A 26397-nucleotide genomic window follows, 5' to 3' on the forward strand; every position below is an offset into this window, starting at 1 on the left:
GTGAACCTAATGGAATATTAACAGAGGTTATTATGAGGTGATATGATATTGAAGAAATGTAGTTTGTGACATTCTCAGTGTGATAGATAATGGCTTTGTAAATCTTCCAGAACATGTGCCCGGAAGGGGGTGCAGATTTTAATCAACCCTCATCTTAATACCATATTTACTCTGCCAGAGGTTGGAACTATGTATTCTATTTATATCTGTGCATCTAAAAACAAACATACAGTTGAAGTAGGAAGTTTACATACACCTTAGCCAAATACATTTAAACTCAGTTTCTCACAATTACTGATATTTAATCCCAGTAAAAATTCCCTGTCTTAGGTCAGTTAAAATAAAGTGGTGATCCTAAGAATGTGAAATGTCAGAATAATAGTAGCGAGAATGTTTCATTTCAGCTTTTATTTCTTTCACCACATTCCCAGTGGGTCAGATGTTTACATACACTCAGTATTTGGTAGCATTGCCTTTAAAAATTGTTTAACTTGGGTCAAACGTTTCGGGTAGCATTCCACAAGCTTCCCACAATAAGTTGGGTGAATTTTGGCCCATTCTTCCTGACAGAGCTGGTGTAACTGAGTCAGGTTTGTAGGCATCCTTGCCCACACACGCTTTTTCAGTTCTGCCGACAAATGTTCTATAGGATCGACGTCAGGGCTTTGTGATGGCCACTCCAATACCTTGACTTTGTTGTCCTTAAGCCATTTTTCCACAACATTGGAAGTATGCTTGGGGTCATTGTCCATTTGGAAGACCCATTTACAACCAAGCTTTAACTGATGTCTTGAGATGTTGCTTCAATATATCCACATAATTTTCCTCCTCATGATGCCATCTATTTTGTGAAGTGCACCAGTCCCTCCTGCAGCAAAGCACACCGACAACATGATGCTGCAACCCCAGTGCTTCACGGTTGGGATGGTGTTCTTCGGCTTGCAAGCCTACCCCTTTTTCATCCAAACATAATGGTCATTGTGGCCAAACATTTCTATTTTTGTTTCATCAGACCAGAGGACATTTCTCCAAAAAGTACAATCTTTGTCCCCATGTGCAGTTACAAACCGTAATCTTGCTTTTTTATGGCGGTTTTGGAGCAGTGGCTTCCTTGCTGAGCAGCCTTTCAGGTTATGTCAATATAGGACTCATTTTACTGTGGATATCGATACTTCTGTACCTGTTTCCTCCAGCATCTTCACAAGGTCCTTTGCTGTTGTTCTGGGATTGATTTGCACTTTTCGCACCAAAGTACATTAATCTCTAGGAGACAGAAAGTGTTCTTCCTGAGCGGTATGATGGCTGCGTGGTCCCATGGTGTTTATACTTGATTACTATTGTTTGTACAGATCAATGTGGTACCTTCAGGTGTTTGGAAATTGCTCCCCAGGATGGACCCGACTTGTGGAGGTCTACAATTTTTTTTCGGCGGTCTTGGCTGATTTATTTTGATTTTCCCATGATGTCAAGCAAAGAGGCACTGAGTTTGAAGGTAAGCCTTGAAATACATCCACAGGTACACCTCCAAATGACTCAAATGATGTCAATTAGCCTACCAGAAGCTTCTGAAGCCATGACATCTTTTTCTGGAATTTTCCAAGCTGTTTAAAGGCACAGTTAACTTAGTGTATGTAAACTTCTGACCCACTGGAATTGTGATAATGAATTGTAAGTAAATAATCTGTCTGTAAACAATCGTTGGAAAAATGACTTAGATGCCCTAACCAACTTGACAAAACTCTAGTTTGTTAAGGAATTTGTAGTGTGGTTGAAAAACGAGTTAATGACTCCAACCTAAGTAAGTAAACTCCCGACTTCAACTGTAAATCCTAGTTCTCCGCATTACATTATTTTATTTTTTTTACAATATTGCCTTTCGTGAACTAACACTCAACCTTGACCATTTGTACATTTTTTCTACTAGCACAGACTTTGCTGATAGCATATTTTTCCTCAAATTAGCTATGACTGAGATGTGGTTGTCGCACCTAGCTGTCTTAAGATGAATGCACAAACTAAGTCCCTCTGGATAAGAGTGTCTGCTAAACTACAAATGTAAATAGACTGAACATTTTAGAGCGAGATCAAAATAAAGAATGTTAATTTCCTACAATTCTATGCATTTTACCATGGCTAACGCTGTGTTCCTCTGCTCAAACATTTTAACAAAATCAAACGGGCATTTGCCTTGAATGGCTGCTAACCCCAGTCCTATTGTACATTTCCACAACCAGATTGAACGTCTCCTCAATAATGTTTTTGGCAGTGTGTCTGTGACCGTCATTAGAATGGTACTCCAGAGAGACAGATTTAGGTCTGCACAGCACTCCCAGAATGCACAGCTCTGGGCTATAGAAACCCTGACTTGCGTCTAAAATGGCACCCTATTCCCTATACATTGCTAAATAACAGACGCTCTTATCCAGAGCGACTTAGTTTGAGAATCTATCACAAGGCAGCGGGGTGAGACCACCACATCTCAAGTCATAGCTACTTAATTGAGGAAAAAATGTACATACTGTCAGCAAAGTCAGAGGTAGAAAGGGGAAAAGTCAAGTGCTAGTTCACAAAAGGCAAAAAAAGGTTATATAGTACGCTTTTGACCAAGGCCCATAGTGCACAATATAGGGAATAGGGTTCCATTTGGGACCAGTCCTCCTGTAGCTGCCAATAGGGTTGAAAATCAGAGGGGTTATGATCAAAACAGATGGATGTTTATTTCATTTGACATTGTCCTGTCAGTACTGGTTTCCCTTCACAGCACAGTGTCCCAACAGCAGGAATAGCACAGTGTCCCAACAGCAGGAATAGCAGTGTCCCAACAGCAGGAATAGCACAGTGTCCCAACAGCAGGAATAGCAGTGTCCCAACAGCAGGAATAGCACATCAAATCCCTCAGCAGAAAAAAAAACACTATGGGAATGGTTGTATGGGAAGAGAAACGGTTGGAAAGGGAGGAAGAGAAAGAAAAGAGTGAGGGGGGATGAGAGGTGGAGTTAGAGTTTCTTAGTGGGAGAGAGAGAGCGAGGCTGAATATGGGAGAGGTGGTTGCCTGGTTCCTGTAAATCCACTGCCATTCAACAGAAACGTCTCTCAACATCAAGCTGCTTCAGACTGACCACCAATGGCATTTTTCTGTTGTCACATTCCATTCGTTTTCCTTTCTCCCTGCTCCTCTTGGTCTGTCCTTCAGAGGAATTTTCAATAGGATTACTGCTCCCCCTTCATCCCTTTCCATATAGGGACCTGTCCCTCCTCTCTCGCTCTCTCCCTCCAATGCTTTCAGTTGGTCAGTTCCTTCAGAAGGCTCTCTTCAGTAGAGACGGGGAACAATGACCTACTTCATCCTAAGGAATGTCCATCACCCCCACCCCCCAAATAATCCAGCACCCCTCTCCCACAACCCCCCCCCCCCCCCCCCCCCGCTACCGCCACTTTCTTAATCTGAACAAAATGAGAATTCCAGACTCACTGCAAAATGCTTCACCTCTCTCTCTCTCTCATGCGCAGCACCACCCCCCCCTTCACCTCTCTGTCTCATCTCTTTCTCCTTGTACACACAGCTTCGGTTCCGCTGTAGTTTCTGTGTGCCCTCTGCCCGGCTTTGAAATGTAAAGTTCCCATGCTCTCTCCGAGGGAGTCACCAAACGCTCCTGAATTCGGGCACCAGGACACACACACACACACTGCAAGTGCGGCGCTGTCACTTCCACTTCAGACTGACAATCTAAAAAGAAAAATGAAGTGGGGGAGGGGTGGGGGCGGCTTGGGGAGGGTTAAGTTGAGGGCTTTTTTAACTCCAAATCCCCACTGTGTCACCAAGGATACCGGAAACACTGCAGTACTTCCATTCACGTCCCCCACACACAAAGACAGGGGAGAGGGCACCAAACTCCACGCTCCATTGACAGAGATTAAAACAAAAGGTCCTTCTACCCCCCCACCACCCCCCACTCCGGAATGTCAGTTGCCACAAGTTTAAAGTCAGTGAAAGGAGACATGAGGGAGGGGAGGAGGGAGGACAGGCCCCATCATCCTGCCTATGCAGACATACTAATGAACCACCACTTCCCACCCAAAAGATCTGTGCTGGCAACGATGTGCAGGGGGTCAGTAACAAGGTAGCACAAAACACACTTCTAGTTGTAACTTCTGGTTGTTTTTAAAGGTTGTTTAAAGTTGAGCGGGTTTCTCTGGCTGAAGCTATGGCATCTAGTATGAAACCAGCATTACAGTGGCATCTTGATTCATCATTAAAAACGGTTTATGACGTACAGCCGTCGGCCAACAGCTAAGCCGTGGAGCAGCACACACTCCCTTAAGGGTTTTCCTGAAGAAAAATGTGCTTACCACTCAACCATTGGTTAAGGAAAATGTAGGTGAAAGGTTAGAGGAAAAGGATCACATTGTGTAGGGAAACACTAAGGACATATGAGGCAGTATAGCCGCTTAACCTGTGTGTTCGTGTGAGAGTCTGAATGTAGATCCTGACAGCAAGAATCTTGTTAGAGAAAAAGAGAGAGCCTGGAAGAATCTCTTCCCCCGCCCCCGAAGTATGAAGCACTGATGTTGGGCCCAATCCATCACCCCAAGAGAGGAGCCAACCGACCTCCCTAGCACTCCTCCCTCCCCTTTCCTCCCATAAGGAGAATTGGACTTCCCTCCTCCTCCCTCTATCCTCACAGTAATTGCTCCCTTTTCTTGTGGGGTTCCACCCCTCCTGCTGTTAGGACTGCAGTGGTGGAGATGTATGGGTCTTGATGCGTGTGTGTCCTGGGGCAGAAGGGCTTAATCCCAGACATAGCTAGCTCCCCCAGACAGACAGACAGGGACAAACACAAACCCCAGGTCAGAGGGAGATAAGAGCATAAACTATTTCTGGCCCGTACTTAATTGGCCATGACTCCTAACTCCAGGCACATGATGAGGACTCTGCTCTACCACTTCCTGTGTGTCTGTGTTTGTCTCCTGCTCCAGATGAACCATTAGCCACCATCATCATTACCATCTCCAGCCACTAAATACAACGAGCCGTAGGCACGTTTCCTGTGGCAGACACGTCCGTAGGAAATGGCTGCTTCTGGACGTTTCAATGTGAGAATTGGGGTGTAATCACTAATCCAAACACTTGCAAAACGGAACAACTAAATTCAGGTACTGTAAAACTTCAATAAAAACGCTGAGTCTCAGCGCCTGTCCCTTATAATAGCCGGGCAATGGCAGACAATTCAGAAAATAAACGTCTGTTTCAAATAAACAATGGGTGGAAATGAATTGTTTACGAGGTTAAAATGAATTACCAGAGACGTAACCAAGTCACAAAGTCCTAAGCAAGTCTTAATCTTCGAGTCAAGTCCCAAGTAATAATGGGCAAGTGTCAAGTCAAGTCCCAAGTTCCACAGCTTAGGGTGAATCAAGCCACAAGTCCCTTATTTGGGGTTTCAAGTACTCATGTCAGTAAAGTGTCTAATGCCAATTTTATTGCAACTGAAATGCATCAGTGATTTTGGACCCACATGTTTTACAAATGGCATACCTTTCCCCAACTACCAGTCTTTGAAACCGAATGCTAGGATTTTTGGGACCGATTATGCCCTGATGCAGAGCTGGCACCACAGGTCCCAGAGTGGTGGGGCAAATAGTTTTCCCTGGGGCACAGAGCATTTACTAATCTGGTAACCTACCCAGGTATACATCAGGACCCTATAGGATCTGACAGTGAATCATTAGTAGTTGTAGAAAAGGTATTAGCATAGGACCAGATTTACATTTGAGTCATTTAGCAGATGGTCTTATCCAGAGCTACTTGCAGGAGCAATTAGGATTAAGTGCATTGCTCAAAGGAACACAAATAGATGGTTCGAATCCCTGAGTCGACATGGTGAACAATTGACCTTTCGGTTACTGGCCCAACGCTCTTAACCACTAGGCTACCCGCCGGCTAGGTACACAGATGTTTTCTAAACTGGCCCTAGGGAGGTTTGAAAACCCTGTCAAACTGCAGCAACCTTGTACTTTTTAATAGGAATGAATTAAAAACTAGATTTTACACAAACAACCACTGCAATTGGACAATAGAACTCACAGGGCTGAGATTACAATGCAAACCTGCATAAAGCATAGGCCAATGCAACTATAATTAAAAATCATGTATATTTATGTAATCAGTTATGTAGGTGAAAGATGGGTGACTGTACATCTGAATGATCACCTCATTCAGGGCAACTCAATACAGCAAATGCAATGTGGATTCAGAACTAACCATTCTACCAAAGCTATTTTCTAGAACAAATTAAATCTAAACACGTTGGTGAAGTCAGTGCAGTCTTTTTGGATCTTAAAAATGCCTTTGATACTGTGAATCATGAAGTTCTCCTATCCATACTATCCTCCCTTAATGTGTCCACTGAAGTCATTAGTTGGATGTATTCCTATCTGGCAAACAGAAGCAAAATGGTTCAGTAGGACTCTCATTACTATAACATCGGCGTCCCACAAGGGTCAATATTACACACCTTTCTGTTTAACATCTACAGTTGAAGTCAGAAGTTTACATACAACTTAGCATTATACATTTGTACTGTTTTTCACAATTCCTGACATTTAATACAAGTACAAATTCCCTGTCTTAGGTCAGTTAGGCTCACCACTATTGTAAGAATGTGAAATGTCAGAATAATAGTAGAGTTATTTATTTCAGCTTTTAGCTCTTTCATCACATTCCCAGTGGGTCAGAAGTTTACATACACTCAATTAGTATTTGGTAGCATTGCTTTTACATTGTTTAACCTGGGTCAAATGTTTCAGGTATCCTTCCACAAGCTTCCCACAATAAATTGGGTGAATTTTGAATTCCTCCTGACAGAGCTTGTGTAACCGAGTCAGGTTTGTAGGCCTCCTTGCTCGCACACGCTTATTCAGTTCTGCCGACAAATGTTCTATAGGATTGCAGTCAGGGCTTTGTGATGGCCACTCCAGTACCTGGACTTTGTTGTCCTTAAGCCATTTTGCCGTAACATAGAAAGTTTTCTTGGGGTCATTGTCCATTTTGAAGACCCATTTACAACCAAGCTTTAACTTAAGGTATAGGGGGCAGCATTTTCACTTTTGGATAAATAGCGTGCCCAATTTCAACTTCCTGCTACTCATGCCAAGAATATAAGATATGCATGTTATTAGTAGATTTGGATATAAAACACTGAAGTTTCTAAAACTGTTTGAATCATGTCTGAGTATAACAGAACTTATGCAGCAGGCAAAACCCTGAGGACTAACCGTTCAGATTTTCTTTTTTTTTAGGTCTCTGTCTGTTCAGTATGTTCTCATTGGGTAATGATATTTCTTAGGCACTTGTTTTCAGTTCCTACCGCTTCCACTGGACGTCACAGGTCTTTGGAATTTGGTTGAGGTTATTCCTTTGTGCAATGAAGAAGTACGGCCATCTAGGAAATGGGTAACACTGTTGAGAGTTGCGCAAGACTTGAAAAGTAGCGTTGGTTTGTTGTCTTCCTGTATTGAACACAGATAGACCCGTCTTCAATTTGATCGATTATTAACGTTTAAAAATACCTAAAGTTGTATTACAAAAGTAGTTCGAAATGTTTTGGCAAAATTTACAGGCAACTTTTGAGATATTTTGTAGTGACGTTGCGCAATTTGGAAGCGTTTTTTTTTCTGGATCAAACACGCCAAATAAATGGACATTTTGGATATATATGGACGGAATTAATCGAACAAAAGGACCAATTGTGATGTTTATGGGACATATTGGAGTTCCAAAAAAATATGCTTGTCAAAGGTAAGGCATGTTTTATATTTTATTCCTGCGTTTTGTGTAGCGCCTGCATGGTTGAAATATGCTACTCTTTGTTTACTGTTGTGCTGTCATCAGATAATAGCTTCTTATGCTTTCGCCGAAAAGCTTTTTTAAATGTTTATCTGACATGTTGGCTGGATTCACGAGTGTAGCTTTAATTTAGTATCTTACATGTGTGAATTAATAAAAGTTTGATTTTTATATCATTTTATTTGAATTTGCCGCGCTGCATTTTCCCTGGCTTTTGGCCAAGTGGGACACAAGCTTCCCCTATACCACAAAGAGTTAACTTCCTGACTGATGTCTTGAGATGCTGCTTCAATATATCCACAATTTTCCTTCCTCATGAAGCTATCTATTTTGTGAAGTGCACCAGTCCCATCTGCAGCAAAGCACCGCCAAAATGTGCTGCTGCAACCCCCGTGCTTCATGGTTGGGATGGTGTTCTTCGGCTTGCAAGAATCCCCCTTTCTCCTCCAAACATAATGATGGTCATTATGGCCAAACAGTGTTATTTTTGTTTCATCAGACCAGAGGACATTTCTACAAAAAGTACCATCTTTGTCCCCATGTGCAGTTGCAAACCGTAGTCTTGCTTTTTCATGGCGGTTTTGGAGCAGTGGCTTCTTTGCTGAGCAGCCTTTCAGGTTATGTCGATTTTGGACTCGTTTTACTGTGGAAATAGATACTTTTGTACCCGTTTCCTCCAGCATCATCACAAGGTCCTTTGCTGTTGTTCTGGGATTGATTTGCACTTTTCGCACCAAAGTATGTTCAACTCAGGGAGACAGAACTTGTCTCCTTCCTGAGCGGTATGACATCTGCGTGGTCCCATGGCGTTTATACTTGTTCATCTGTACAAACAATAGTACACGTGGTACCTTCAGGCATTTGGAAATTGCTCTCAAGGATGAACCAGACTTCTGGAGGTCTCCATTTTTTTCCTGAGGTCTTGGCTGATTCCTTTTGATTTTCCCAGTCAACTTAGTGTATGTAAACTTATGACCCACTGGAATTGTGATACAGTGAATTAAGTGAAATAATCTGTAAACAATTGTTGGAAAAATGATTTGTGTCATGCACCAAGTAGATGTCCTAACCGACTTAACTCTAGTTTTGGCAACAATACATTTATGGAGTGGATGAAAAATGAGTTTTAAATGACTCCAACCTGTATGTAAACTTCCGACTTCAACTGTATAGAAAATGATCTCCCACTTGCTTGCACACAAGTTAACATGCAGACAATACAGTTCTGTATGTACACTAAAAAAAAAGACTAGTTAAGTTTACTGAAGCTATGGTACATGTTTCTAAAATGGACGACTAATTCTTGCCTGCATTTACATTTTAAATGGACAAGACTACGTACTTCTCTAATAAATCCATTGATTCTTTAACGAGCTGTTCTTGTTAATTCTTGTTAAACCAAACAGTTACCACCATTGTCATATCATTTACAAACACAATTTATTTAGTCTGGATAGCTTAAATCAGTATGTAGATGCAAGCCTGGTCTTTAAGATCCTGCATGGTCTTGCCCCTCCCCCCAATGCCGGCATACCATGATCAAGGAAACCACCTCCAGGATAACAAGGGCAGTAACTAGATGGAAAGAGACAACACAATCCCAACACAGTACACTATACTGGAATGCATTGCCCATGGACTTGAGAAGCTGCACCGATTATTGTCATTTTATATTGACACCACGGCTCAAATCTATCCAACCCTGTACACGAGTTGTTTTAGTGACTATTTGTATAGTAGCTGTGTAACGGCCCTTAGCTGCCCAGGGACTACTGGTGCAAATGAGCTTTTGGCTAACCTCGGCACATTTACATCGATGTTGATTAATGTGCATTGTGCCTTATAGATAAATAGTTTTAAAAAATAAACGTTTTATTTCAGTTAATCATTTTCGATTGAAAAAGGTCAAGGTAGCCTAGCCAGCCCAAGTTTGAATATAGCCTAAACCAAATTTGATTAAATTCATATTTTACTTCTAACACTAATAATTGGGCTATAAATATTGTACATAATGTTACCACTTTGTTTGCCCGACAGAGTGCAAGAGGGGACAGTGCATTGGCTGTAGCCTACGGAGTTGCAGACTGTGGTTATCAGTATCCTAGTTGATCATACTGAGAAATCCTCTCCTTTTCTTCCCATACAGTTTAGGTGTAGGCTGCTGCAACATTTCTGTGAAGAGTTCTTGCTTGCGTCTGTCAGGAGTGATGTGTTATGTTTACTAAATAAATACCGGAAGATAGTGGAGTGGCACACGCTTTGCTAGATTACGTGCTTTATGCCTGGTCTGCGCAACCTATGATTTCCATGAATCTAATTGAACAAGACAGAACAGGACGCACAGAACCTGCAGCACTCCGATATCAAGGACAGATGGGCTTACATAGTGTGTGAGATGACAAATCAAGTCTCTCCAGTCATACAACTCAAGTCACGAGTCATAGATGGTCAAGTCAAAATCGAGTAGTGCTTCAGTCCAAGTCACCTGACTCGAATTACCATGAATGTTTGATTACATTAAATAATTCAGTAATGACTTAAATTGCAATCTCCCATTTTAAATCACCAGTAGGACACTGTTAGCCATTGACAAGCAGAAAAAAAGTCAACAACTTCAGGAGTACAGAAAACCATAAATCATCTGGTCATCCTCTAGCGGTGAAGGTAAGAACTGCCGGTACAGTCAAAGAATTAGTGTCAAGTAAAAGTTATCATTTCTTTTGTCTTAGTATGACTTCCAAAAAACTTTTAAAAAATGAGAACAGTGAAGGAAATAAATTGATTAAAATGCTGGAAACAAACTAACCAACCATGCAAATGTACAAAAGCTGTGTACATTAAGGTGGACACCCCACCCAGGGAGAGAGCGCCGCATGAGCTGGACACCCCACCCACGGAGAGAGCGCCGCCTGAGCTGGACACCCCACCCAGGGAGAGAGCGCCGCCTGAGCTGGACACCCCACCCAGGGAGAGAGCGCCGCCTGAGCTGGACACCCCACCCAGGGAGAGAGCGCCGCCTGAGCTGGACACCCCACCCAGGGAGAGAGCGCCACCTGAGCTGGACACCCCACCCAGGGAGAGAGCGCCGCCTGAGCTGGACACCCCACCCAGGGAGAGAGAGCCGTCTGAGCTGGACACCCCACCCAGGGAGAGAGAGCCGTCTGAGCTGGACACCCCACCCAGGGAGAGAGAGCCGCCTGAGCTGGACACCCCACCCAGGGAGAGAGAGCCGCCTGAGCTGGACACCCCACCCAGGGAGAGAGAGCCGTCTGAGCTGGACACCCCACCCAGGGAGAGAGAGCCGTCTGAGCTGGACACCCCACCCAGGGAGAGAGAGCCGCCTGAGCTGGACACCCCACCCAGGGAGAGAGCGCCGCCTGAGCTGGACACCCCACCCAGGGAGAGAGAGCCGCCTGAGCTGGACACCCCACCCAGGGAGAGAGAGCCGCCTGAGCTGGACACCCCACCCAGGGAGAGAGCGCCGCCTGAGCTGGACACCCCACCCAGGGAGAGAGAGCCGCCTGAGCTGGACACCCCACCCAGGGAGAGAGCGCCGCCTGAGCTGGACACCCCACCCAGGGAGAGAGAGCCGCCTGAGCTGGACACCCCACCCAGGGAGAGAGAGCCGCCTGAGCTGGACACCCCACCCAGGGAGAGAGCGCCGCCTGAGCTGGACACCCCACCCAGGGAGAGAGAGCCGCCTGAGCTGGACACCCTGGACTAATGGTTCAGACGGAGAAGAGCACAGCAGGGCTTTGTAAAGGTATCCCACAACTAACAGCTCTGAGAGACAGGCCACAGACACAGAACATACGCGTGAGACCGAGAGAGAGGGCGGGCTAAAGCAGCCACCACATTCCGACATGTCACATTCTTGTTCACATCTGGCTGCAATACACATACTCCCTGTTAGACTATCCTGCACACACTCATTTACAGCACCAACCTGGGGAAGAAGGAATCAATTGGAAGCTGGGGATGATTAGGTGGCCATGATGGTATGAGGGCCAGATTGGGAATTTAGCCAGGACACCGGGGTTAACACTAGAGGTTGACCGATTATGATTTTTCAACGCAGATACCGATTATTGGAGGACCAAAAAAAGCAGATACTGATTAAATCAGACAATTTTTGTTATATATATATATATATATATATAAATAAATAAATGACCAACCTTACGATAAGTGCATTGGAATCTTTAGTGGACGGAGAGTCAGGACACCCGTTTTAACATCCAATCTGAAAGACGGAACCCTGCGCAGGGCAATGTCCCATTCACTGCCCTGGGATCTACTTAGACCAGAGGGCAGAGTGCCCCCTACTCGACCACCAACACCACTTAGAGCAGCATCTGGTCTCCCATCCAGGGACCAACCCTACTTAGCTTCAGAGGCAAGCCACCCGTGGGATGCAGGGTGGTATGCTGCTGGCTTTTATGTACAATATATACACTTGAAAGATTAATTTATATCCCAACACTCCATCTCACTCTGGAGCCTAAAATAAATCAGGTAAATTCTATCCTTTTCAGAACACTGCCAAAATGGACCTCTCCCTCTCTTTCCAGCATAACTAATTCATTTGAGGGTTGGGTACTGCGGGTGCATGAAAGTGTGTGTCTGGAGAATATCCGACCAGGCATCCTCTAGCCTGCACCTACAGACCCTCCTCAACAAGCAGAGGCAATAGCCAGAGTGGTGACGGGGTTCGATGGAGGACAGGAGGTCTCAGGGGCCAAACTGTCCCGCTGCCCTCTGTCAGTGACACAGCATTGTCACATGTTCCCCATGCACTGCCTCACAGTAGGGCAATCACAGTCAACATGATCCAGATATTTTTACACACACACAGAACAGGAAGTGTGTCAAGTGAAAGAAGGCTGGCTCTGGGTGTGTGGGTCCGTCAGAGCATGCATGCCTCTCTCCCCCCAGACAGTAGGGCGAGAGGGGTTTGGCCAGAGGTTGCAATGTCTGATACTTTGAGAGACAAGTGGACCGGCCAACAGAGACGGGGTGTCTTTGCTGCAGGCTGCCAATGCACAGGCAGGTTTGAGTATCAGTCAAGGCCAACACTGCACACGCGCTGCTGCTCTGGGGACTGGGACAGGACTCCGTGCTGCTAAGGGGGGTGGGAAAGGACGCCGTGCTGCTCTGGGGACTGGGAAAGGAAGCCATGCTGCTAAGGGGGCTGGGACAGGACGCCATGCTGCTCTTGGGACAGGAAGCCGTGCTGCCTAGCAGTGGAACATAGATGGACTGATACAGTAGGAAGGTAGGGGTGTGAGTGTGCGTTCAAGATTTTGTTTGAGCTTGTATACGTGCGTTTCAAGCTTACGGTCAAAGTGGCTGTGCCTCTGTTTGAAGGTGCTCTGTAGGTTGGTGCTGAGCTGGGAGACGGGGGCCTTCAGGTCCGAGTGGCTCTGCTGACTCAGCTTCTCCTCCATCTCCAGCGTACAGCATGAGTATTCCTGGGGACACACCTTCAGATGGGTTCCTAGAGGCGCAGGGCGAGAGAAAACACTGATATACACAAACCAAGAACAACCATCATAAAGACAATTCACAAAGCACAGTTACACATTGTGAAAAACTGCTTGTTTCCTGTTCGTTACGTGAGTCAGGTGCCATGTTCTCACAGAAGAAAATAAACCATGTTAAGTAACAACAAAAAATCGAATTGATACAAAATACATTGGTGTGGCGCACCACACCATGGTCTACTTGCCCTTAATTGGGCAGTCCAATAATATCACATAACATGCGGTATCCCAGGTCTCCTTGCTTCATGCAGCAGGTACAGAAGCAGACTCTGGAGAAACACCTACCCAAGAGAAAGAAAAGGTTTATGCTCCTCACAGTGACCTCTCACAGCACCCGTCAGTCGAGACGTTATACCACAAGCTTCAGCAGCTGTGTCATGTGGGAACAATACACACCAGCGTGCACACTGACAGGAGGAGGAGGGGAGAGACTGCTAAAGACAGGCTTGGTCCGGGGAGGGAAGTTCGAGCGCGGATGCGGATGTTAAACAAGTTTAACAACCTGACATCTCTAAGTGCTGACACCCCATCCGGTCAGTCTCTCTTCTAACCCACACCCTCTGCTGTACAGAACTGACAAGTTTGGCAAAGAGTGGTCAAAGTGGACACAACAGCGATTTATGGCAGGGGTCAGAGCAGTGCAGCAGAAGAGGGTCGGAGGGGCGTAGAGGCGGAGGGTCGGAGGGGCGTAGAGGCAGAGGGTCGGAGGGGCGTAGAGGCAGAGGGTCGGAGGGGCGTAGAGGCAGAGGGTCGGAGGGGCGTAGAGGCTGAGGGTCGGAGGGGCGTAGAGGCAGAGGGTCGGAGGGGCGTAGAGGCAGAGGGTCGGAGGGGCGTAGAGGCAGAGGGTCGGAGGGGCGTAGAGGCAGAGGGTCGGAGGGGCGTAGAGGCAGAGGGTCGGAGGGGCGTAGAGGCAGAGGGTCGGAGGGGCGTAGAGGCTGAGGGTCGGAGGGGCGTAGAGGCTGAGGGTCGGAGGGGCGTAGAGGCTGAGGGTCGGAGGGGCGTAGAGGCTGAGGGTCGGAGGGGCGTAGAGGCTGAGGGTCGGAGGGGCGTAGAGGCTGAGGGTCGGAGGGGCGTAGAAGCTGAGGGTCGGAGGGGCGTAGAGGCTGAACGCAAAGTTGCAGCTGCAATAATGTTATGTTTTTCTTTCTTTTTAAAAAGGTGGTTGTTGGAATTTGGGAAGAACACAGTGATCCTTTCACTCCGCCCAGGCTCCCAACGGCCTGTTTGGTTTTCCCCAGCCCAGCCATCCGCTTGCTAAACAACTCTGGCCCTGGTGGTCTGCAGAACAGGCCACTCTGCTGGCGCTACTAGCACCACTAAACACACTACACCAAACAGTGTTACAGGCACCACTACATACACCGGCTCCAATGGCACCCTATTCCCTACATAGTGCAGCACTTTAAACAGGGCCTGTGGTCTAAAGTGTATTATGCCTAAGGACAAGTGTGCCATTTAGGACAGACATGAAATCAACAGGTCACTAGATTCTAACAGTAACTGACAATTAAAAAGACTATTGCCACAACAAAATGTGAACTGTGTAATCAGGCCTAGTATATAAAACAAGAGTTGAAAATATACCCACTCCCTGACCATCACGTTGTGGATGTTCACAGTGTGTATTGGTGTGATGTATGAGGACTAAACTACCTTTGTACCACCACTAGAACAGTGTGTGTCTAAGCAGCGCTACACATGTCAGAATTGTGTATGCCAAGAGACGAGTGTGGACTTGAAGAACTACCGACGTGAAGTACACACACACCCCACACAACTCATGCATAGTGCACACTGTGTAAGGCTCCCACAAACACCAACAATTTTTCCACAACTTATATGATTCAGAAGGTGGAGAGAGAATGTTGTCACAACCCCTTGGTTGGTTGAAGAATATAACTTCTATAAGGCCTCGACCTTGCTAGCTAAAACACCACACCCAGAGAAACAGAGAAGCATCACCACCTTTCAACCCTAACCCCCCCACTCTTGGGATCAAGCCCAAATCAGACTCAACTTGACCCCCCCCCCCCCCACCACATACAGCAAGAGCGGAAGAGAGAGTTGGCAACCACTACCTAAACACATTCACACATCACATCACACATAGCTCTTTGTACCAGATGATTGGAGAGAGCAAAGTAAGCAGTGAGTGCATGCGCACAGACACACAAAGCATGCACACACGTACACACCTCCTCTAAGTGAAACAGAGATTCTGCCTGTATTCCACCAAGGCATCCCTCCCTCCCTGCCCGCCTGCAGTACAGGACCACAATCTAAAGGCCTTTATCCATGTGGAAAATGTCTGGAACCAAAGAACACAAATAAAACTGAGATGGCCAATCTTTCACAGGAATATCTGTACAAATGTCACATTGTTAGCTCACGGGCTAAAGTCTCTGAAAATGTTCTCGTATTAGTTAACGCATACTTTGGGAAAACATCAGGGCGGCCAACTTCTCCAACCCCCGCACAGAAACAGGTTGTAAAATTGGGACAAGAGTATACGGTCCAAATAAAAAAAAGGGAAAGCTTGGCCTCATTGCAAATGGAGCCATGTTCCCTTAAAGTGCACTACTTTGGAGCAGAGCCCTATGGGTCCTGATCATAAGTAGTGCACTATAGGGAGCCATTTTATAGGAAATCCTTGACTGGACTACCTAAAGTTTAGTTTCTAAAGGTAGGATCTTGCATGAAACATTTTAGTCACCACAAGTCTATGTATACTATATAAAAATAACATGTATTTCTCATCAGCAGGCAGTAGTCAATATTGAGCAAAAGTCTTCCAAAACAGTTGAGTCATGGGGTCAGAGTCAATGGTTAACTAAATAAACTAGAATGCTCAACCTTCCTTTACTTGGAGATGAATTCATTCTCCATTTCGGAAGGAACTGGTGCAATAAAATCTCCTGTTTCTAGTTTCAGGTGGAACTCCGATAACATGGAAATATTCAAATTTATATTGAATAGAGGTTTTGTAACGAGTGAGAAATGCCTGGCATTTGTGTAGATCTTTGTTTGAGTAGATCTTTGCGTTATCTGGCAAGTGAACTCACTCGGTGCAAAGAAAAGTGGATTTCATATTTTTCGGAATATTCTCTGGTGTTTGGTATTTCACCTGCAACTGGAATGAGGCGATTAGAAGACACTGTTGCCTTCCAAATCGAGAATGAAGTAAAAACGGCCAATTAAAGGTTGGTTTCCTATATTGTCTGTGGACCGTCAGCTCAACCTCAAGGACAAGCTTTAGATGGAGGGTTGAGTCTGCTTGGCGACATACAACAACTCCCAATTAACTGGGAATTCCAACAAACAGCGAGCGGGTACATTGTTCAGGTTGTCAATCAGAAGGAAAAAAGGAGGGTTATTTATGTCAGTCAAAACATGGGAGCCGTTAATAAACAACATGATACTGTGTCATGGCATTCATCAGCAGTCCACTGCTTTCTGCTTCTCCTTTGTGGTTTCCACCACCAACCTCTTTAAACGGCTCATAAAATAAGTCCCTTCCCTTTGACGTTCTCCTGTCTGCCCCTTTACACTGGAGGAGGAGGAGGACGTTCCCCTGCCTGCCCCCCAGAACACTGGCTTCTCTGGTGAGGAGGAGGGGTGGTGGTGTGGGGGGAGGTGAAAATGCCTTGTGGACAAAACCCAGATTAGACGCCACATCACCCCCTCTCCTCTGCCTGGCCTGCATCATGTGGCCCAGGACCAGACAGACTTTAGAGCAGGGAAACCTCCACCTCTACCACCACCCTGCAGGCTTAACCAGAGGGGTCAAAGGTTAACAGCCACTCCTGAGAGAGAGGTCCTGTCCTCTGACCCCTCTGTCCGCCAGCCAGCACATCCACAACTAACACACACAAATCGCCTTAAGACACACGCATTAACAACCATAGATTCACATAAACACATTAACAACCAAAACACACCAACGACCATAGATACACATAGCACATGCCATTCACACTACCCATCCACATACAAACATTAAACCACATGTCACACTGAGTCAGAAGTCAAATTCCCCAGAGGATTATTTCCATCCGCACCCTGCTGAACTCCAGTGACCACAGAGAAAGACTGCGGTGTTCATTTTAGCAGCTATTTTAGATCTAGTTTTAGTTGACTCACGCCTGGGAGCTGTGTAGGAGGGACAGCTGGGCAGATCCACTCAATCACACTGCGCAACTGAAAGACGTTAGTTGTGCCAATGAGAGGATTGCACTATGCAAAGCCATGCATGCTTATGATTGGACAAAATACGTCAACTAAAACTACATTTGTCAAATCATTTTTTTTCAATTCCCAACTTTTACCAAAAGAAAATGTGTGATATTTTGTGGGGAGAAACAGAAGGGCATGAACTCTAATACCAGTTGAGGGAGAAAACAAGGTAGCAAACTAGATAGCAATTAGGTTATTTTAAGAGTTGTCCTCTTATATAGTTCCAGTCATGTTGTCAGGTACTCTTCCCCTGCCCCCATCTCATCCATCACTCTAGCACCTAACATCTCTCTCCCCGTCTGTATGTCTCTGACTGGCCTTCCCTCTGTCAGTTTAGACATAGTGTTAACCTCTTTGATCTCTAGGGGCGCTATTTCATTTTTGGATAAAAAACGTTCCCGTTTTAAGCGCGATATTTTGTCACGAAAAGATGCTCGACTATGCATATTCTTGACAGTTTTTGAAAGAAAACACTCTGAAGTTTCAGAATCTGCAAAGATATTGTCTGTAAGTGCCCCAGAACTCATTCTACAGGCGAAACCAAGATGATGCGTTAACCAGTTAATGAGCAGAATTTCTGAAGCTCTGTTTTCCATTGTCTCCTTATATGGCTGTGATTGCGCAAGGAATGAGCCTACACTTTCTGTCGTTCCCCCAAAGTGTTAGCAGCATTGTGACGTATTTGTAGGCATATCATTGGAAGATTGACCATAAGAGACTACATTTTCCAAGTGTCCGCCTGGTGTCCCTGCGTCGAAATTGGAGCGTAAAGCCAGGTGCAATTATTTTTCCATTTGAGAGCAAGGAGAAACCAGGCTTCCACGAAGGATATATCATTGAAGAGATGTGGAAAAACACCTTGAGGATTGATTCTAAACCACGTTTGCCATGTTTCAGTCGATATTATGGAGTTAATTTGGAAAAAAGTTTGCGTTTTGAGGGCTGAATTTTCGTTTTTTTTTTTTTTTTTTTTTTGGTAGCCAAATGTGATGTACAAAACGGAGCTATTTCTAATACACAAAGAATTTTTTTGGAAAAACGGAGCATCTGCTATCTAACTGAGAGTCTCCTCATTGAAAACATCAGAAGTTCTTCAAAGGTAAGTTATTTTATTTGAAGGCTTTACTTGTTTTTGTGATAGTTGCCTGCTAAATGCTAACGCTAATGCTAACGCTAAATGCTAACGCTAGCTAGCTACTGTTACACAAATGATTGTTTTCCTATGGTTGAAAAGCATATTTTGAAAATCTGAGATGACAGTGTTGTTAACAAAAGGCTAAGCTTGAGAGCTAGCATATTTATTTCATTTCATTTGCGATTTTCATGAATAGTTAACGTTGCGTTATGGTAATGAGCTTAGGTCTATAAATAGAATCCCGGATCCGGGTTTGGTCGTCGCAACAGGTTAACCTCTAATCCATAACTACAAAGAAATCACGGTTTGACCACCCCGCCTTCCCCTGGAACACGCGGTTTGACCACCCCGCCTTCCCCTGGAACACGCGGTCTTCCCCTGGAACACGCGGTTTGACCACCCCGCCTTCCCCTGGAACACGCGGTTTGACCACCCCGCCTTCCCCTGGAACACGCGGTTTGACCACCCCGCCTTCCCCTGGAACACGCGGTTTGACCACCCCGCCTTCCCCTGGAACACGCGGTTTGACCACCCCGCCTTCCCCTGGACAACGCGGTTTGACCACCCCGCCTTCCCCTGGACAACGCGGTTTGACCACCCCGCCTTCCCCTGGACAACGCGGTTTGACCACCCCGCCTTCCCCTGGACAACGCGGTTTGACCACCCCGCCTTCCCCTGGACAACGCGGTTTGACCACCCCGCCTTCCCCTGGACAACGCGGTTTGACCACCCCGCCTTCCCCTGGGACAACGCGGTTTGACCACCCCGCCTTCCCCTGGGACAACGCGGTTTGACCACCCCGCCTTCCCCTGGGACAACGCGGTTTGACCACCCCGCCTTCCCCTGGGACAACGCGGTTTGACCACCCCGCCTTCCCCTGGGACAACGCGGTTTGACCACCCCGCCTTCCCCTGGGACAACGCGGTTTGACCACCCCGCCTTCCCCTGGGACAACGCGGTTTGACCACCCCGCCTTCCCCTGGGACAACGCGGTTTGACCACCCCGCCTTCCCCTGGGACAACGCGGTTTGACCACCCCGCCTTCCCCTGGGACAACGCGGTATGACCACCCCGCCTTCCCCTGGGACAACGCGGTATGACCACCCCGCCTTCCCCTGGGACAACGCGGTATGACCACCCCGCCTTCCCCTGGGACACCGCGGTTTGACCACCCCGCCTTCCCCTGGGACACCGCGGTTTGACCACCCCGCCTTCCCCTGGAACACCGCGGTTTGACCACCCCGCCTTCCCCTGGAACACCGCGGTTTGACCACCCCGCCTTCCCCTGGAACACCGCGGTTTGACCACCCCGCCTTCCCCTGGAACACCGCGGTTTGACCACCCCGCCTTCCCCTGGAACACCCGGTTTGACCACCCCGCCTTCCCCTGGAACACCCGGTTTGACCACCCCGCCTTCCCCTGGAACACCCGGTTTGACCACCCCGCCTTCCCCTGGAACACCCGGTTTGACCACCCCGCCTTCCCCTGGAACACCCGGTTTGACCACCCCGCCTTCCCCTGGAACACCCGGTTTGACCACCCCGCCTTCCCCTGGAACACCCGGTTTGACCACCCCGCCTTCCCCTGGAACACCCGGTTTGACCACCCCGCCTTCCCCTGGAACACCCGGTTTGACCACCCCGCCTTCCCCTGGAACACACGGTTTGACCACCCCGCCTTCCCCTGGAACACACGGTTTGACCACCCCGCCTTCCCCTGGAACACACGGTTTGACCACCCCGCCTTCCCCTGGAACACACGGTTTGACCACCCCGCCTTCCCCTGGAACACACGGTTTGACCACCCCGCCTTCCCCTGGAACACACGGTTTGACCACCCCGCCTTCCCCTGGAACACACGGTTTGACCACCCCGCCTTCCCCTGGAACACACGGTTTGACCACCCCGCCTTCCCCTGGAACACACGGTTTGACCACCCCGCCTTCCCCTGGAACACACGGTTTGACCACCCCGCCTTCCCCTGGAACACACGGTTTGACCACCCCGCCTTCCCCTGGAACACACGGTTTGACCACCCCGCCTTCCCCTGGAACACACGGTTTGACCACCCCGCCTTCCCCTGGAACACACGGTTTGACCACCCCGCCTTCCCCTGGAACACACGGTTTGACCACCCCGCCTTCCCCTGGAACACACGGTTTGACCACCCCGCCTTCCCCTGGAACACACGGTTTGACCACCCCGCCTTCCCCTGGAACACACGGTTTGACCACCCCGCCTTCCCCTGGAACACACGGTTTGACCACCCCGCCTTCCCCTGGAACACACGGTTTGACCACCCCGCCTTCCCCTGGAACACACGGTTTGACCACCCCGCCTTCCCCTGGAACACACGGTTTGACCACCCCGCCTTCCCCTGGAACACACGGTTTGACCACCCCGCCTTCCCCTGGAACACACGGTTTGACCACCCCGCCTTCCCCTGGAACACACGGTTTGACCACCCCGCCTTCCCCTGGAACACACGGTTTGACCACCCCGCCTTCCCCTGGAACACACGGTTTGACCACCCCGCCTTCCCCTGGAACACACGGTTTGACCACCCCGCCTTCCCCTGGAACACACGGTTTGACCACCCCGCCTTCCCCTGGAACACACGGTTTGACCACCCCGCCTTCCCCTGGAACACACGGTTTGACCACCCCGCCTTCCCCTGGACCACACGGTTTGACCACCCCGCCTTCCCCTGGACCACACGGTTTGACCACCCCGCCTTCCCCTGGACCACGCGGGTTGACCACCCCGCCTTTGGACCACGCGGTTTGACCACCCCGCCTTCCCCTGGACAACGCGGTTTGACCACCCCGCCTTCCCCTGGACAACGCGGTTTGACCACCCCGCCTTCCCCTGGACAACGCGGTTTGACCACCCCGCCTTCCCCTGGACAACGCGGTTTGACCACCCCGCCTTCCCCTGGACAACGCGGTTTGACCACCCCGCCTTCCCCTGGACAACGCGGTTTGACCACCCCGCCTTCCCCTGGACAACGCGGTTTGACCACCCCGCCTTCCCCTGGACAACACGGTTTGACCACCCCGCCTTCCCCTGGACAACGCGGTTTGACCACCCCGCCTTCCCCTGGACAACGCGGTTTGACCACCCCGCCTTCCCCTGGACAACGCGGTTTGACCACCCCGCCTTCCCCTGGAACACACGGTTTGACCACCCCGCCTTCCCCTGGAACACACGGTTTGACCACCCCGCCTTCCCCTGGACAACGCGGTTTGACCACCCCGCCTTCCCCTGGAACACACGGTTTGACCACCCCGCCTTCCCCTGGAACACACGGTTTGACCACCCCGTCTTCCCCTGGAACACACCTTTGAAGTGCCCAATGTATTCTTCAAATGTACTTTTGGGGATTTTCAGGGACCCGTTTCTTTATGAGATACATGTGAAGCCAATGTATGAACAGGAGCCAATAACTGTCCTATTGCTGCAGTAGATCAGGCTTGAACTACAATGGACAGGGCCAGTCAGGTTTCTAGGATCAGGAACCAATGTTCCACTCATACGGACATAGCTGGACTACCATTAATACACCAATTTTCATGGGAGGGTAAGAGAGAGCACACACACGAGGTCATCACTGTAATATGTTCAACAAGGTTTCTCTGTAAGCTGAAACCATTAGAGCTTCAACTTCTCATATGGAGATAACCAAGGCAGGGTATTAGCTTCTCCTCCAATTAAGTGCTTTTAAAATACTGGAATGACAGGTTTACAGCAATTTTGCCAACCCAATAATGCATTTCAGGTCTAATTGTCAAAAGAACAGCTTCGGGGAGCCCGGCTTTAACCAGGAGTTTCTGAACAAAATGGTGGGCAGCACATCATTACTGTGCCGTTTTCACTTTCTCTTTACGAGTTAAGGCAACAGTCAGTCTAAATAGAGAAGCACTAATCTATTTCAACTGTGTTTCAAATAAACTACAATTGTCTCAGACACCTAATGATAAGAGGCAGACATTTCAGATCATTCTTCAATGGTTATCTGAGGGGGTCTTTGGATGTCAAATGTCATCCTAGGTGAACATTCACTATTGCCCTCTCCTGTGTGACCCTGGCAGTATTAAATGCCCAACATGCAGCTGGCGTCAGCAAGCAAATGATTGGCCGGACAGAAACCTCCCCTCTCACCAGGAGGAGGTGAGCTAACGAGCAGGATATCCCACGTCGCACAGACATGCTGACCCTCACAGGCGGTCGGCCGGCGGGAAGACGCTTTCAACACGCAGACACCCCAGCCAACTCAGAACTCGACTCTTCCGCTGGAGGCTACATTCCAAATGGTATCCTGTTCCCTTTATAGTGCACTACTTTTGACCAGGGACCGTAGAGATAGCTGGACACACTATAAAGGGAATAAGTTACCATTTTGGATGCAGGCCAACTCTGGTCATCCCTGATAGGAACTCTGTACTCTACATGTCCCTCTGCTGTGGCCATTCATCATGATCCAAGTCAGAGACAAATAAATTCAAATTAGCATCATATGTTGGTATCTAAATATACATTGATGGTGAAACGAGTTGTATGTCTTGGTAGCGGGCTATACAAATATACACCTACTATACTGATTCATGTGGGTTCCAGAGGCAGTTTCATTGATTGAATTCAATCTTTCATGGAGGCATTTTTTTGAGTCATGTTTCATAGCAGTGCTCCTAAAAAAATTGTTTTTAAACACCTCACTGCTCTCATTAAAACAACCTTTCCAGACATGCCGCTACAAACTAACTCGTACAATAGCAATGATTAACGGCGATGGGTCATCTCCGACCAGACGTCGGTCACAGCTACTGGTGTGCATCACCGTATGGTAATGGCTGCCTGCCTTTGTGCTAAAAGTGGCAGAAAAACAGCTCAGCTCCAACACCACAGATTTACATGAAGTAACTTCATTTAATATCTGTGTGAAACAACCATCTTAAACGAGACGTGTGGCTCAAATAAACCAACTTGTCAACACTGGTGGGAGGAGAGTGGTAAAGTGAGAAATGTTAGCTTTGCTTGTAGCTGAGGAACGCTCAACTAGGTTCTCTTATATCAAGGTCACGCAATTTGCTAGCAACAACATTGAGTCACCATCAGTCGATGGTTGTGGCCCTTCCACGGGGGGCTGAAATTCATATGTTTAGTAAAAACGTATAATTACAACCAACTTTTTCCTCATTTGTGTTGATCAACAGGAAATGTAGTGGCCTTGACGTACTAAGTAAGCCGAGATTCAATTGGCACAAGAGCATTTGTGCAATAGAATTTGCGCTGAAGTTGAGCAACACAAATGAGGGGAAAGTCTGTGGTTGTATTCTATAAACATTTTTATTAAAGTATGAATTTCAGCTCATGGCGGAAGGACCGCAGTTGTACAGGACAAACAGTACATTTTCAGAATGTACATTTTTACAAGTATTGACTGATGGGGACTCAATGTTGCTAGTAAACACGCAACCAGTTATCAAAACGCAACTCCTCCTTGATATAAGAGAACAGAGTTGAGCGTTCCTCAGCTACCTTGCCTGTAACATGTGCTTTGACTGGCCTGCTTATATCCATTTAGAAGAATACACAACATTCCCTTAGGGGATCAGGAGTTTTGGTTAAGGAGAATTGAATTTGGAGAGGGAGATATTTTACAGTTAAGCAGCCAGCCACAAGACCTTGGAAAGCACTGATGCAAAATGATGTTTCCTTAAATAAATCAGGGATTAAAATCTATTCCAAAACACAGCTGTCCAAATACGTAAGATTGTCTTTTCGGATGGAATTACATTGATAAGAGAGAGACGCATGTACAGAGGCCAGGGTGGAACCTCATTACAAACATGACTAGTATATTTTCTGTTTAACAGCACCACAACATGGCACTGACACAGCAACAGGCTGGTAACAGGTTAAAAACCAGACTGCTGACAGCCATGGCATTTCCTAAGGCTATGGAAAAGACTATCAGCAGGCTAATATATTACATTGTTGAAGTACTGCCCAAGTTCAAGAAAAACAACCGCCAAACGTAAAATAATCCAAACAAACACACACACAAAAAAGTACACACACCGAGAGACCCATAAATCCTAACCCCCTGCCACCGGAGAGAGTCCATCTCTGATGGCTAAACCAGTCATGGCCTCTCCATTTGTGAACATTCCAAAATGATATCATCCATGAACATTTACTCAGAAGGCCCAGGGGAGATTCCACAACATGGCCCTGGCCTCCCGCTCTGTGTCCGTTTCCCTCTCCCCTTCAGCTCAGCCCTTCCCAGCTCCACCTTAGTCTCCCAACACAAAATCTCCCTGCCGGCCACTTCTTCCCAGGTCAGCTCCCTGTCTATACTACATCCCAGGTCAGCTCTGTCAATGATTTAGCTAGCTCCGGCATTTCCTCACAGATACGTTAATAGAAAGTCGACTAGATACCAACACTTACCACAGGGAGTACACGCAGTCACATCAAACTATTATAAGTAACTAGTGGGAAAATAAAGACTTGTCTTTGTCCCATGTTTATAATTGTATCAATATGTAGTAATGGGTAACTACTATATAGGGCCCATCTTTGTATCGGTGACCTGTAAAGCAGCATAGAGAAAACATAGTAATGCACTAATTTGGAGCTATGAAACACATTTACCTCAAGACTGAGGGGTTAGTTTAGAGCCAGCAGAGCAGAACTTCAGGAGAGCTAGACTAACTCCTAAATGGCACCCTATCCCCTATATAGTACACTACTGTGGGCCACTGGTCAAAAGTAGTGCAGTATATAGGGGAAAGAGTGCCATTTGGAAAACAACCCTGGACTGACTGGACGGTGTTGGTTCAACTGAGCAGAGCAAGTTTGAGGTGGTAGCAATTAAACTTCCCCAAATACTAACCCTCACTACGGCCTCCATGTACAAAACGGTGAGAGGCCAAAGGAGTGAGAGAAGGGAGAGAGCGATGGAAAGAGAAAAAAGGGAGTGGACTAACCAAAATGAGGTATTAGCAGGGAGTTAAGGAGAGATATGAAGGAGTGTGCATTACATGGATGGGAATAAACATACATTTGAAAAAAGAATGGAGGTAACGAGAGTAAGGAAAACCTAATCGTGTTTTAACGTTAATCTTACTTAGACAATTAGATATTGGCCAATGTTAACAATGGTATGAAATTATAGTAGTTATAGTAGTCTTTAGTAGTGTTACTAGCTAGGGCTGGATGATATGGCCTAAATATCATCTCCATTTTTTCTACCTCATGGGGCGAAATGTATGTGAGTGAGTGCGATTGATATACCTCTCGATTATAATCTTTATTATAATTATACACTGGATTTCAAACAGTCCACAATAATCTAATGAATTCAGGGCATGTGAAATTATACCTAGACTAAATATAGGTCTTCCACAACCATAAGACCTACTATAGATATCATTTTTTTTAAAGTGTCACTTTCTGGGGCGACCCGACCGAATTCACATAGAAATGTGTGTTATAGATATGATTCTCAATGAACACAAATCTAAGAAGCGGTAGATATGTTCTATGTGCACTATTTCTTTGCTTCCTGTAAAGTTTGGATTGTGTGTTTTACACCAGCTTCAAACAGCTGAGAATATATTACAGAGGTTTAGATAG

General features: G+C 47.0%; 1 protein-coding gene across 2 annotated transcripts in view; it reads right to left on the reverse strand.

The window, feature by feature from the left end:
• LOC139390418 (glypican 4) overlaps positions 1-26397 on the reverse strand; it is a 53870-nt gene that overhangs the window by 9342 nt on the left and 18131 nt on the right. For both annotated transcript variants that reach the window (XR_011629509.1, XM_071137533.1), the window contains exon 2: positions 13185-13343. Coding sequence is in view for 1 of the 2 variants with exons in the window: in XM_071137533.1 (XP_070993634.1) it covers positions 13185-13343 (159 nt within the window). In the remaining variant the exon portion in view is untranslated. The remainder of the gene's footprint in view (positions 1-13184; positions 13344-26397) is intronic.

Source organism: Oncorhynchus clarkii, chromosome 31 (assembly GCF_045791955.1).
Source record: "Oncorhynchus clarkii lewisi isolate Uvic-CL-2024 chromosome 31, UVic_Ocla_1.0, whole genome shotgun sequence".
Classification (NCBI taxonomy): domain Eukaryota; kingdom Metazoa; phylum Chordata; class Actinopteri; order Salmoniformes; family Salmonidae; genus Oncorhynchus; species Oncorhynchus clarkii.